Source organism: Calypte anna, chromosome 10 (genome assembly GCF_003957555.1).
Source record: "Calypte anna isolate BGI_N300 chromosome 10, bCalAnn1_v1.p, whole genome shotgun sequence".
Taxonomy (NCBI): Eukaryota; Metazoa; Chordata; class Aves; order Apodiformes; family Trochilidae; genus Calypte; species Calypte anna.
This window is the reverse complement of record NC_044256.1, coordinates 1,248,864-1,262,992: the sequence shown is the minus strand read 5'-3', so window position 1 is coordinate 1,262,992 and position 14,129 is coordinate 1,248,864. Positions and strand designations below refer to the sequence as shown.

At 49.0% G+C, this 14,129-nt stretch overlaps 2 protein-coding genes across 8 annotated transcripts in view; both read left to right on the top strand.

Moving 5' to 3' along the window:
- The window catches only part of HERC1 (HECT and RLD domain containing E3 ubiquitin protein ligase family member 1), a 99,955-nt gene extending 94,351 nt beyond the window's left edge, over nt 1-5,604 (top strand). For 5 of the 7 annotated variants that reach the window (XM_030456956.1, XM_030456960.1, XM_030456959.1 and 2 more), the window contains exons 71-78: nt 4-173; nt 546-715; nt 869-1,034; nt 1,521-1,597; nt 2,008-2,260; nt 2,508-2,660; nt 3,650-3,955; nt 4,935-5,604. In XM_030456956.1, the coding sequence (XP_030312816.1) occupies nt 4-173; nt 546-715; nt 869-1,034; nt 1,521-1,597; nt 2,008-2,260; nt 2,508-2,660; nt 3,650-3,955; nt 4,935-5,120 (1,481 nt within the window). In that variant the 3' untranslated portion in view covers nt 5,121-5,604. The remainder of the gene's footprint in view (nt 1-3; nt 174-545; nt 716-868; nt 1,035-1,520; nt 1,598-2,007; nt 2,261-2,507; nt 2,661-3,649; nt 3,956-4,934) is intronic. The other 2 variants (XM_030456962.1, XM_030456961.1) reach the window with 1 other exon arrangement.
- Nucleotides 5,605-7,834: 2,230 nt separating this feature from the next.
- On the top strand, nt 7,835-10,432 carry LOC115598867 (ubiquitin carboxyl-terminal hydrolase 36-like). The gene is made up of 8 exons (XM_030457268.1): nt 7,835-7,849; nt 7,912-8,157; nt 8,753-8,807; nt 8,951-9,067; nt 9,514-9,624; nt 9,705-9,869; nt 10,029-10,099; nt 10,269-10,432. The coding sequence occupies exons 1-8, from the start codon at nt 7,835-7,837 to the stop codon at nt 10,353-10,355; spliced, it is 867 nt and encodes a 288-aa protein (XP_030313128.1). The 3' UTR covers nt 10,356-10,432.
- Nucleotides 10,433-14,129: the final 3,697 nt, after the last annotated feature.

The window sequence follows — 14,129 nt, the reverse complement described above, 5'->3', positions numbered from 1 at the left end:
TAGGTGTTTCAGTGCCATTACAGCTTGGCTTACCTGATGCCATTCCACCACAGTATGGGGCACTGAAAGAAGTGAGCATTCATACAGTAAGAGCAAGGCTCAGGCTGCTGTACCATTTCTCTGACCTCATGTACTCTTCATGGAGATTACTCAACCTCAGTCCCAATAACCAGGTAAAATATCATTTGAAAAAACCCCACAGCTTAGGTGTGTCGTGTCACCCTGTGTTGCTAGAAGAGTTTCTGATCAGATCAGAGTGGATCTTAGTAGTTCTGCAGGGTGTTGTTTTTTTTAAAATACATTTCTAAAGTAAGTATAGATTAAACGAAACTTTGTCAAAGTATTGTTACATAATTTTGCTTATGCTAACATTGACATGTTAGTGTTTCCATTTCCAAAGCTTACTAGCCTCAGAGCTACAACTAAACCTGTCCTGTTTCCTGAAACATCCAAGTACTAGTGATTACTGTGACATTTTTAATTCTGTAAAGAATGGAAGTAATACCTCTTATTAACATGTTCATTCTCATGCTGCTTTATTGTAGAACAGCACCTCTCATTACAATGCTGGAACGTGGGGGATAGTCCAAGGCCAGCTGAGGCCCTTGCTGGCACCACGGGTGTACACACTCCCCATGGTACGCTCTATAGGGAAAACAATGGTTCAGGGGAAGAACTATGGGCCACAGATTACTGTGAAAAGGATATCCACCAGGTCAGTGCTGCCTTCACAGGCATTGTATTAGACCTTAAATACCCATATTCCTGTATTACAAGAATTTTTGGCTTACTTGGTTAATCACACGGCTCCAGTGGACTTGACATCTTTGTGAGTTACATGGTATGGTTGTTTTCTTTCCTTTGAAAGGGGTCGGAAATGCAAACCCATTTTTGTGCAGATAGCAAGACAAGTGGTAAAGCTGAATGCTTCAGACCTTCGCCTGCCTTCCCGTGCCTGGAAAGTGAAACTGGTTGGAGAAGGAGCTGATGATGCAGGTGGAGTGTTTGATGACACTATTACAGAAATGTGCCAGGTATGAAAATACGTGAGTTCAGAATGCCTGAGTAGAGTTTTTATTCCCTCTGGTGTCTTTTTAGTATTCTCCAAATTTCCTTTTTGCATCATGGTAAACACTTGTTCCTCATTCCTAAGCCACAACACTAGACCTACATGATTTGGGGTATTTCAGAGGATAAAGAAATCTTCCTAGATTGTGGCAAGGTGATGCCATAAGGCCACACTCTTAACTAGTATTACATTAGGCCTACACATGATGGGAGTTATCTTGCAGCCCTCCCATTCTGTCCAGCCAATGCCTTCTATAGGAGAAGTCGTGCTGAATTCCATGTACATTCCATGCATGCAATACAGAAACAACTCAGGCAGGTGTTTCTCATATGTGTCTGTCTTGTAATGCTTTAATATTATGTCTATTCTGTTATAATATCATAATATTTCTGTAATAGGTTTTTTTATCCTATTACTAAGCTGGCTTTTTGTTTGTTTGTTTATTTTTAAGGAATTAGAAACTGGAATAGTAGATCTGCTTATTCCTTCCCCAAATGCTACAGCTGAAGTAGGCTACAATAGGGATAGGTAAGTTGTCCAGTAGTTGCTTTTATTTCATAATGTTAGTGGTTAAAATGAAAATCTTCTGTCAGCTGTTTCATACCAAATGATGAGACTTCATGATTGTAGCATATTTTTCTCTCCAGGTTGTGATGTTCCATTATTGTGGAGGAGAGGGCATGGTTTTATCATGGACTGCTGAGGGCAGGATGCAGAGTAACATCAATAGTGCCAGCCTTTGTGGTCAGGATTAGTTCTGCCCATTTCAACCTCAGTTGTTCTAACAGCTGAAGATATCAATAATCTTGTTTGGACACCCATTGCTGATAATTGTGATGACAGTTACACTGCTGTGCTTAGAGATATTTTGTCTTCTGCTTCTAACAATGTAGCATAGAAGTGACATGAGTATTTTCACCAATCCCTTGTTCTTTCAGGTTTCTCTTTAACCCTTCAGCATGTTTAGATGAACATCTGATGCAGTTTAAGTTCTTGGGCATTCTCATGGGTGTAGCCATTCGTACGAAAAAGCCATTAGATCTTCATTTGGCTCCAATGGTCTGGAAGCAACTTTGTTGTATCCCACTCATCTTGGAGGATTTGGAGGAGGTAGATCTGCTCTATGTGCAGACCCTCAACAGCATTCTTCACATTGAAGACAGTGGGATTACTGAAGAAAATTTCCATGAGGTAAGATAAGAAAGTTGGAGCTTTTAGGTTTATTCTGTGTTTATTTTAGCAGCTGTACCTTAGGTTCAGTATTAATATAATACAATGTCTCTGTTATTGGAATAACAGTATCTTCATAGACATTTGGAATAGTTTGTCATCTTCTTATATTTAGAGGTGACTGTTAGTAAAATAAAATAAAATAAAAAAAAACTTAGATCACTAGAGTGACTTACACTAAACATACTTTTCCTGTTTTGCATAACAGATGATTCCTTTAGATTCTTTTGTTGGCCAAAGTGCTGATGGTAAAATGGTTCCCATAATCCCTGGAGGGAACAGTATCCCACTTACCTTTTCAAACAGGAAAGAATATGTGGAGAGGGCAATTGAGTACAGACTCCATGAAATGGACCGGCAGGTAAGAATCTCTCTGTGACTCTGTCCCCATAGTTAATGTGAACAGTGGGGTTTGGTTCATGCAAGTTGCCATTACAGTTTATTAGGGAATAAGAAAAGCTTGACTTTCTGCATATGGCCTGGGTCCCCATGGCTTTCCCCAAAACTGCTTTGGAGTTTTGTTTTAAATTAGTCCTCCTTTTCTTAGTAATTGCTCAGTTGACAAAAAAGCATCAGGAATCAGAACTTTGCTTTCATTAGAGTAGCAGCAGTGCAGCTGCCAAGCCCCACTTGAGAAAGTAACCTGCAGTTGTGCATGCTGTGCACTGTAATGAGACATCACAGCAACCTGGGGACTAGCTAAAGCAAATATTATTGACAGACACTTGTTTAACTTAAAACTATTTATGTTCTGCTCTAGCAGGGAAAAGACAAATATTTCATTGTGTGTTTTGAGAGGTGTTAAATAGACATTTGCTGTGGTGTGTTTTGTCATTGATGTAGTGAAGCTTGCAAAAGTGGTGTGCCAATTACAGGCTAGTAAAAATCTTTTCTTCAAGAGGTAACTGCATGCCTGATAGTGTCTGCAGTAGCAAAGTAACTTTTCCATCAGGTACCAAATCCTAAGTCTCCTAGAACACGTATGAACTTCCTACAACTATAGCTTCATTCCAGGACAGCTGTATGGTATTCAGGCTGCTCTTTGGTTTGGCTGTCATCATTTGTGCTGCTAACTTGTACTTTTTAAAGTTCTTCTGTTTTCTATTCAAAACATGTTCTTTATTGTGCAGTTACAATTAAGAATATCAGTGTTTTGAGAGAGGATACAACCCGTTACAAGAGGTGCATGTACATGTATTTGGCAATTGTTCTGTAATTCTCTCTTTTTTTCCCATTTTCATCTGCTATGTTACTGTTGTAGCATGTTTGTTACAACATGTTTGGAGGGTACAGTAGGTGGCAGAGGTAAAACAAGAGCATTTCAAATGTCTTCTCTTTTTTGGGCAATAGGTGGCTGCTGTAAGAGAAGGAATGTCTTGGATTGTTCCAGTTCCTTTATTGTCTCTTCTGACTGCCAAGCAGTTGGAACAAATGGTCTGTGGGATGCCAGAAATATCAGTTGATGTTCTGAAGAAAGTTGTGAGATACAGAGAAGTTGATGAGCAGCATCAGCTGGTACAGTGGTTCTGGCATACCCTGGAAGAATTTTCAAATGAGGAGAGAGTCCTTTTCATGAGGTTTGTGTCAGGAAGATCTCGACTGCCAGCCAACACAGCTGATATCTCTCAGCGATTCCAAATAATGAAGGTTGATAGGGTAAGATGCCATTTTTGGTTTTTTGGGTTCTTTTTGTTCCTTTCTAGTATAATCTGTCCTTTGGCAATATGAGACAGGTTTGCATAGCTGAAAATTCACAGAGAAAGCATGGGATGGGATATGCTCTGAGTGCTTAAAGCCAAACACTTTAATTGTGCAGCAGTACATACATTTCATGAATTGCAACTTCATTCATTTGTGGCATTTACTGCAGCTCTGTGGAGGTCAGGACAAGTTCTTGCTCAAGAAGCAAACTTCTTTGTATTGTAACTTACCCACACTCATTTTCTGTTCCAATCCCTTTTTTCATTTGATAACTCCACAGTCTTTTTTTTAATTTTTTTTTAAATCTTTTTTCTTTCTTTCTTTTTTTTCCCTAAGCTTTACATCCATGTTAGTGGCAACATGTGACCACAGTGAACTAGGATGTCTTCAAACCACTGTCAGGAGTTTACAGTCCATGACTTTACACAGAGGATGCAGTCATTTGGCATTTTGGGTTTTGTGTGTTGCAGACACATTCTCTGTGAACTACCTGAACCAAAAACTTGGCAAAACCTATGATAACAGTGGTTTGGGTGTCATCTTTGGATGTCTGTCCAAGTGCCAGTTTGCACTTGGCTTGGTATCTTCCAGTGGGCTGCTAAAGAGCAGGGTGATCCATTCTTCAGATAGCTGCATTTCATGAGTGGCTTGAATCATTTACAGAGCAGGTGACAGAGCAATAGTTTTGTAGAAAATCATCTACAGATGATTTTGTAGCCCATTTGTAGATGATGATGGTTTTCATCACTTTTGATGAAAAAAGTGATAGAAACACTGGAGCTTGTTCTGCTTCTTAAAGGGAATTTTGAGTCAGAATGTGAAAACGCTGAGTGACAGAGGCACGGGAGGGGGGAAGCAATGAGATATGGGTGATGTTGTGGGTTTTCCCTCATTCCCAACTTAACAGTGTCCCACTTTTTATCCATTTCCACAGCCTTACGACAGCTTGCCTACCTCACAGACTTGTTTCTTTCAACTGAGGCTCCCACCTTACTCGAGTCAGCTGGTCATGGCAGAGCGTTTGCGCTATGCAATCAACAACTGCAGGTCTATAGATATGGACAATTATATGCTCTCCAGGAACGTGGACAATGCAGAGGGCTCAGACACAGATTATTAACATTCTGTGAACAAAATCACCTCCCTTTTACCACAAATAAATGCCCTAAGTCCAATTTATCGTCGACATAATTTTACAGTAACCATAGGTGTTTTAGGAGCATAAAACCAGATGTTAATAGACAGTGGCCACACTTTAGTTACTCTAAATGTAACAAAAGAAATAGATGTTTTTATTTTTTTGTGATTGTAAAAAAGAAAACAAGGAAAAAGAAAAAAAAAAGAATGATCAGTAAGTTTTTTCTCCTTTTTGGTCACTTTTGATAAGTTTGCATGGAGACATTTTTGGTGCATTTTTGTTGGGAATAGTAAATTTGTAAGCCCTCCCAGTGAACATGAAAAGTTGTACATTGTGTATAATTGTTCATTAGCAAGGACAGTTTTACATGAATATTCACATATTTATTTTGTTTTAATTTGAATTGCCTGTGCAGGGTTCCTTATGCAGAGAAAAATAAAGCAAATTCAAGAATTGGTTGCTTGTATCCATTTGTGAAGTGTCATCAGTTTTCTCAGTCTTCATACTTTTATATTTTGTCTCAGGAAAAGACAGAATCCCAGTGTTTAGACCAGATGTGACACTTGATACATCCTGAACTGTTTATCTTCAGTCAGTGTGATGTGTCAGAGTACAAGGGAAAAAAAAAAAAAAAGTGACAGAATAATAGTGTAGGCTATGGATTTTATATACATTCTTAGATTATGCCTTTGCTTGTAGTGATTTTCCCTGTGTTTGGTCTCATATCATTGCAGCTGTAATGGTATTCTGATCAGCAGGCTGTAGCTTACACTGCAGTGGTCACATTTGGTTAGAACAGGAATGTCCTGCACAAACCCACTTGTGGTCTGTGTCTCAGGGAGCTGCTGTAGAACAGGAATTTTTCCCCAGTGTATCAAAACCCATGATTTGTGTCAAACTCCACACAATGCTTGGTGCTTAGCGTGTTTGGGCTGAGGAAAAGGGCAGAGTCTGTCCACAGGTGAGTCCCTGTTGCTCTGCCCAGATCCCCACCCACTAATGATTTCCATTCTCACTGATTCCTGTGGCAGGGATGCTGTGAAGAGAGGAGCAGAGAGACTGCTGCAGTGATGAGTCCTGGATTATTCATAGAATCATAGAATCATGGAATGGGCTGGGTTGGAAGGGACCTCAGAGATCATCAAGTCCAACCCTTGATCCACTCCCCCCGTGGTTCCCAGCCCATGGCACTCAGTGCCACATCCAGGCTCTTTGGAAAGATCTCCAGACACGGAGAATCCACTACTTCCCTGGGCAGCCCATTCCAATGCCTGATCACCCTCTCCAGAAAGAAATTCTTTCTAATCTCCAACCTAAACCTCCCCTGGCACAACTTGAGACCCTTGAGACCCAACTTGAGTGGCTTTGGGGTGTGCCAGCTCCTTGTGAGCAGGTCTGGGGCTTTGGTGTTTGTGGTGTTGGCCTTTTGATGTCTCAGTCCTTTGAGTGCCTGAGGGAGTGGCAACTCTGCAAGGAGGGTGAGAAGCAGTGTCTGCACAGCTAGAGGGGGAGAGGGAGCTGGATGGATGTCCATGTCCCCCCTGTTAGTAGGGGAGGGCGCTTTCCCAGCTGCTTCCTCCGTTCCTGGGGCCTTTGTACCTGCTGATGGCTTTAGGCCAGGGTGAAACTGCAGGGTCATGCAGTATCACACACCACTTGTGCCTTGGTTTCCTGCACATGTCAGATCCCCTTGGGGTGTTCGGGGTCCCCCTGGCTTCCACGCAGCCCCGGGGACAGGTGGGGGGGCAGCTCTGAGGCTCCTGTCTCCTGCTGGAGGGCAGGGATGGCTCCCCAGACATAGCCTGCACAGACCCCGCTCTCCCTCATGGGCAGTTGTGTTTGTGTGTGCCCGTCCGTGTGGGTGTGAGTGCCTGAGTGAGTGAGCTTTAGGCCTCCTTGCAAATGACTGCAGTTCAGCTGCAACTTCCCGGGAGGAAGAGCAGGGGTCTGTGCAGTAGTCAGGGGTTCCCCTGTGAGGCCGCGAGCAGAGGGAGGGTCTGGGGTTGCCCCTTTTTTGGAAGGAGGGAGCGCAGCCGCTTGACTCTGGTGCAGGCGAGGCACCGCGCCTGTAGTCAGGGCCTGGGTCTGTGCCTCCGTGGCTGCCTGTCCTGCTGCCAGCCCTGGAGTCAGAGCGTGTGTCCCGAGCCGTGGAGGCCTGTGTCCCCAGGCAGCCCCAGCTCCCAGTGAACAGGGCTGTGCAGCCTCTGGCCGCTGCTTTACATAGCCAACTCCATTTGCCCAGGGGGTCTGCCTGCGAGCCCCCCTCCCGCTGTGCCTGGGCAGGTGGCTGGAGCAGTGATTTGGAGGGAAGAGCTAATCTGTGAGGTCTTTGTTTGTGGTTGTGGTGAATTCGGCCTGTGAGGGGCGAGGTGTGGAGAGCTTTCATGCGGGTGGCACTGTGGTGGGCAGGGAGCAGCCCGGTACAGGACGGCTGCCCAGAGACCTGCTGCCCACTACCCCACTCTCCGCCTCCCCATTGCCCCGTGTCCCCAGTCCAACCTTTGACCAACACCACAGTCAACTTCTAAACCATGTCTTTAAGGACCAAGCACTTGGGCACTGAACTCTTCTTCCCTGCAGCTTCCATGGGCTGCACAGACCAGCTGTGGAGATCAGAGCCCCCCTGCTGGGACCTGCTCAGACCCCTCTTCCCCAGCAGGGTCTTCTCCTGGACAGCACTGGGTGCTGGAGTCTCCATGGAGCAAGGCTGGGTAACCCTCTCCTGCTGTCTCCTTGCCCACTGCGCAGCCTACAGGGATGTGGTTCTTTGCAGACCATCCCCACCATCGCCTCCTGCCAAGACAACAGTGTGGAGGTCCTGCCCATCCCTTCAGCAAAGAGCAGAAGAGTGGGGAACCCCCAGGAGCTGGCTGAGGGGAAATCTCAGACCCTCCCAAAGGCTCTCCTGGAAGGCTGCGAAGGCAGAGACGTGGGCTGGATCCCAACGTGTGCCCCTGAGGCCATATGGCTGCCACAAACTGTGGTGGCTGCCATGGAACTGGAGGGTTCCAGAACACAGGTGCCGGGCCACTATGGTCACAAAGGGCCACTTGTGATGTGCCACCTGTGATGTCACATGGCCAGGCCTACAAAAGCCTGAGAAGTGGGCCAGAGGATGCCAGTGTGGTTGAGCTGACCTTCGGGATAACTCGGCTCCTTCCTTGGCTAGTCGTGTGCCTTTTGTGTTCTGTTCATTTCTCCTTTCCTGCCCACTTTTCCTCAGCTTCCCTCCTCTGTCAAAGGTGTTTGGGTTTGCCCTGCCGGGACAGAGGAGAGAGGAGCTCAGGTCAGGGTACGGAACAAGGAGAGGTCTCTCCTTTCCCAGCTCTCGTGGCTTTCCCGGCTCTCCAGTGCTGTGGGAAGGATTCATTTCAGCTCCCTCTGCTAACACCACAGGTGAGCAGCAGCTCCTCTGCAGACAAGGGGACACACAAGGTGATCTTTCCAAAGGGCCTTGAGCACTGCTGTCAGATGGAGTCCTGTGACAGGGACAGCAGGGCCATCAGCCTGCAGCTCTGCAGGCACACAAGTTCGAATGTGGGCTGGTTGGCCAGGCTGGCAGGGCACAGGATAGTTTCCCAAAGGGATTCTCGACCAGACAAGTTCAATGGCAGCCTCTCCTGAGGCTACATGACTTTCTGTCTTTGAGGTTTGAGCTTGTTTCCCTGGGTGGGCCTCCTGTAAACAACTTGACTTGGGAAAGATGCTTTCGTGAACCAGAAAGGCTTCTTCTCTTTACAAATGTCATTTCCCTGCAGTTGCCACTAGAATGGCTCCACAAGGAAATGAGGACAAGAAGCAGAGACTAAGAGTTGGAGCAGGACTCGAGAATTTGGGCAGTACCTGCTTCCTCAATGCTGTCCTCCAGTGCCTCACCTACACCCCATCTCTGGCAGACTACCTGCTCTCTCGGGAGCACAGCCAGTCCTGTGAGTACTCGTATGAATGTCTCCTTGTCAATCTGTTGGGCACTTCCCAGGGATTCCCAGGATGTGGAACTGGATGCAGGAGAAAAGCAGGCCTTCTTTATCAACCCCCTGTCAAACCCAGCCTTGGGTTTCTTGGAATAGAAGAAACTTTTAGCATAGAAGCCACTTGTCACATCTGTCAGAAGGGCACCTCTTCCTAGCCCTGGGACTTGGTCTCCACTCCTGCAAGTGAAACCTTCTTTGCCCCAGCACAGAAAACTTCTGTCAGTTCAGCATCCTTCTGCAGAAAGGTTCCCAGGCACTTGCCGGGACACTGGCCTCTTGAGAGCAGAGGAGTGGAGGCTGTTCTTACCACTTCAGGATCTCCAGTAGGTTTTCCACTGCTAGGGATATTTGGCTAACCCAAGAATCTCCCTCCCCTCCTCCCTCCCTCTGTCCCTCTTCAGGTGTTCGAGCAGGCAACTGTGTGATGTGCAGAGTGCAGGAGCACGTGTGCAAGGTCCTGCATGCCACAGGATCTGCCATCGTGCCTGTGGACGTCATCACTGCTCTCCCAGGTAAGCCCTGTCTGGTGCTTTGCCAGGTTTTCTTCCCTCCTTGGATTGGAGGAGAGAACTCCCAACTTCTTCTTTCTTAGAAATCGGAGAACATTTCAAGCTCGGCGTGCAGGAGGACGCCCACGAGTTCTTGCGCTGTACTCTGGACGCCATGCAGAAAGCTCATCTGTGTGATGGCAGCTTGGACACGTCTTGTCAGCACACCGTCATCCATCAGATATTTGGGAGCTTTCTGAGATCCAGAGGTACTTTTCCACAACTCTCCTCTCCCTGGGACTGGCTGTGCCCTTCCCGCTGCCTGTGGGAAGCAGCTGTGTGTGTGACTGGCGCAGGAGGGATGAGCAGCGTAAGCGGCACATTCGGTCGCCTTCCCCTCTCGCTGAGCTTTCCAACTTCCCTTCCAGTCTGCTGCTCGAGCTGCCAAGTGGTTTTTGATGACTACGAGCCCTTCCTGGATATCCTTCTGGATATAAAAGTAAGAGGATTTGTAGTTGTGCTTCAGGATGTCCCAAGGCCCCTGTAGCTTTCCAGAACCCGGGGGTCTCCTCAGCCCCAGCCACCCGGGTGGTCACGCCAGCTCCTGGTGAGGAGGTTGGGGGAGAGCATTTCCCTCAGCTCAGGGCTCTCCTTTCTCACTTCTCCAGGCAGCGGCATCTCTTTCTGAAGCTCTTGATACATTCGTGAAACCCGAGCTGCTGGATGCCAGAAGCGGCTTTAGATGTCGCCAGTAAGATGATTCCTAACAAACATCTTCATGTTAGATCCTGCCTTGGGGTTTGCTGTGGTTTAGAGTGCAAGGGAGGCTTTGGTGGAGGGGAGGTGCACAGTGATGGGACACAGCTTTCTTGTAGTCCAGCCTTCTGACTGTTCTTCAATGAGAGTAAGGGTGTGGGAGATGGGAGAGCTCGTCTGGCTTTCTTGGGGATAGAGAGGAGGGGGCATTGCAAGGGTCCATTGCAGCACTTGGCTCTCTGCTTGCTTTCCAGCTGTGGCCAGGTGACTGCTGCCTCCAAGAGGCTGACGATTCACTGGGCGCCTGAGGTTCTCACAGTGGGACTCAAGAGGTTTGAGGATGCCTCTGGTGGGAAGATCACCAAGGTAAGTTGGCAACGGGAGGGAAACCTTCCCTTCCTGGAGCAGGAGGTTTCCCCAGGCGGTGTGCTCCCTCACGGGTTGTTCGTGGTGGGTTTTTCCTGCTCCCTTCCTTGGAGAGGAGAGGAGAGTTGCCAAGGGAAGAAAAGTGTGTGCTCTGCCCCGACAGAGCTGCTCTGGCCCAGAACAGTTTCCTGCCGCCCAAACCAGAACATGGAGCTGTAGTGCTGACCAGCTCCAGAGCTGGATTTCCACACACCTGGGTCCTGGTCTTGGCAGGCTGTGTCATCAAGTAATTTGGGATCATTTCTGAGCCCCCTCGCTCTCTCCATAGGTTGTGAAGTATCCCAAGGTCTTGGACCTTGGGCCATACACGACAGCAGGAGAAGCGCAGCACTACTCCTTGTACGCTGTGCTGGTGCACAAAGGAGAGAGCTGTCACTCGGGACACTATTTCTGCTACATCAAGGTAAAGAGCAACTTGCTTCCTCAGCAGGGGGAATTGTGTCCTGGGGAAGACCAACTTTCCTGGCAGTGTTCCTGGCCGCCAGAGGCTTGGGGGAGAAGGTCTCCTGAGGGCTGGAGGGGATTGGTTTGGGAGTGCTCTTGGTTCTGTAGTGTCCTGCCTAGGCAGGAACCTAGGCAGGACACTAGGCAGGAAACCAGGCAGCTCATCTCCCTCTGATGCCCTTTTTGCAGGCCAATGATGGGCTGTGGTACAAAATGGATGACACATCTGTGACTCCTTGTGACGTTGACACAGCTCTTCAGCAGGAAGCCTATTTACTGTTTTATGTCAGGTTAGAACTAGCGTAAAAATGGCTTCAGAACGTGTTTCCTCTTCCAGCTTTGGCTCTTTTTCTTCTCCTCCTCCTGAGTGTTCTTCTTTCTGTCAGAGGAGACATTTCCTCCACAAAGTAGCACAGAGTGCTGTCAAAGCTGAACGACCCCATGCCGGTCCTTGTCTCTCCTTGCTGGGCTTCAGGCTGCTGCCCAGCTGCAAATGTCTCCTGAGGAGGCCATAGAGGGTGTAAAGAGGAGGTCTTGCTCCAGCAGGAGGAAACCTGGTAGCAAGATTCCAGTGGAACTGGGCATTTGTAGCCTTCGTGATTGAAGCCCTGAGGGTGCTGCAAGAACAGCCCTCAGCAGGGATCACTCTTTTTCTCTCCAGGAGCTCCGATTTGAGGACTGGAGCAAGGGCTTCCTCATCATCATCAGCACCATCACGTACCCGCTCCCCCCTCGGTCAAGGGGTGGCTGGCAGCCAGCAGGTGGGTTCTGTTGGACCCTAGGGTCTGCCTCGTAGGCCTTGGGTAGCTCTGGGGAGGTGGGTCAGGGCCCTAGACAGACAGTGGATTTCATTGCTCTCTTTTCCTTCCCACACTGCAGCAATGCTGTTCCCTCTCCCAGCATCACACCAAGGTCCCTTCCATTTCTCTGCCTTTGTCCCTTTTTTCTTTGCTGACCTCAAGAGGACCTTTGGGAGTCCCTTAACTGTCCCCTCACATAGCTTCTGGGGTTTTTCCACTCTTCTGGTCCTTGCTGATGGAAAGACCAAAACCTTGAACCAAAGAACTGCTGTCTTTGCAGGACCTGGTGATGGGTAAGGAGTCTCCAAGGGACAGAAGCTCCTCTAGACAAGCCAGTACCAGCCATGGATCCCAGCAGGGCAGAGTCTCTGCACTCAGCAGATCCATGCTCAGGGTCGAGCACACCAGAGTCTCTGTACCAGCCACTGTCAGCCAGGGGATCCAGCAATGCAGAGTCTCTGCACCAGGCACCACTGGCCAGAAATTTCAGGAGAGTGGCCCCTTTGGATTAGGCAGCGCTGGCCAACGATTCATTCAGAATGGCTCCTTTGGCTGGCAGCTGAAGGTCCAGCAGTTCCTTCAGAGTGGCTCCTTTAGAGCAGCAACCATGGGCCAGCAGCCCCAGAGGAGCTGGTTCTTTGGACCTGCCAGCACTGGCCAGCAGTCCTGGGCGGGTGCATGGGAGGCATCTTCAGGCCGGCCAAGATCCAGCTGGCCGGGAGACGAGAGCAGAGGGTGGCACAGCTTTGGCCCTTCTGCCTGTTACCAGAGGAAGAGCAGGGACTGCTTTATGTGCAGAAGGGAACGTCACTGGCTGCTCCACATCGAACCACACCACCACATGCTGCACGCCAGGCAACAAGACAAAAGCAGAGGCTGGCACTGCTTTGTCCCTTCTGCCTCTTTCCAGAAACCTCCAGAGAGGTTTCGGAGCAGATCCCCCCTGTGGGGCAGGGATTTCCACCCCTTATCTCCACATGTCAGCACTCCAAGGGATCAGGCAGCTCCAAGGGCTCAGGGAGCTCCGGTGCCCCTCAACAGCAGCTCCTTGAGGGTTCCACCACCCAATGCTGCTCAGGCAAAGACACCACCACGGAAGAGGGAGCGGGGCAGGTCCCTGCAGCGGGGCTATGATCGCCGAAGCCCATCTGTTGATGTCATGGACTCTGGTGGGAAGAGGAGGAGGAGGAATTCATCATCCGAGCAGAAGAAAACAGACAAAAGCCCCAAGAGGCAGCGGAAGTGATGTCGGCCCTTGGAGAACAGGCAGCTGCCCACTTCAACAGCAGCTGGACATCAGTCCATGGGGCCTGATGTCCCCCTGAGAAGTCACCACTGTTGAAGTGTCTGGCAGCCTATCGCTTTGTGCCCCCACCCTGCCCGCCTGTCAGCACGTGGGCAGGGGTAACAGCTTGGATGAGTCAGGGGCACCAAAGCCAGAATAAAAACACTCGTTTGCCTTTCATGTGGAACTGAGGGAGAGTTTTCTTCTGTGCAGGGTTGGGGGCACCTGGTGGCAAGAGCCAATGGGGAGGGGTCTGTGATGGCAGGTTGAAAGCTGTGTGCTGGCATGTGCCCCTCCTGCAGCTCTTCTCTGTAGAGAAGAGACTCGAATGGAATAGGCCCAGAGCATGGTGTTCAGTGGAACCCCGTAGGGGGAGAGAGAGAGAGGAATGGGGGGGGAAAAAAGCCCATCGTGGAGAAAAGCAATTGCAGAGGGTTTTTTTTTTAATATATCTTTGCTCGTTGCTTTTGGTTTTATAAACATGCTATTGAAGCTCTAAATGCAACGCCCACCCCACCAAACCTTGATTGCCTCTCTTTGCACTTTATTGTAGTTTTGCCACTGTTTTACACGGGGTTTGTAATGATTCCAGAGAACAAGAGCTCGGAACTCAAGCCCCGCTACCCGGTTCCGCCCGCCAATCCCCTCGCTGCTCCCGCGACCCCGGCCCCCTCGTGGTCCAGACGAGCTCCCAGGACCGCCGCGGCCCGGCCCCAGCGGGGAGCAGCCAGCAGGACGCTGCCGACCCCCGCCCGTCCCAGCAGCGGCTCCCGCGGCCGCCGGCGCTGCCCGAACCGCTCCGGATCCGCACGCGCACC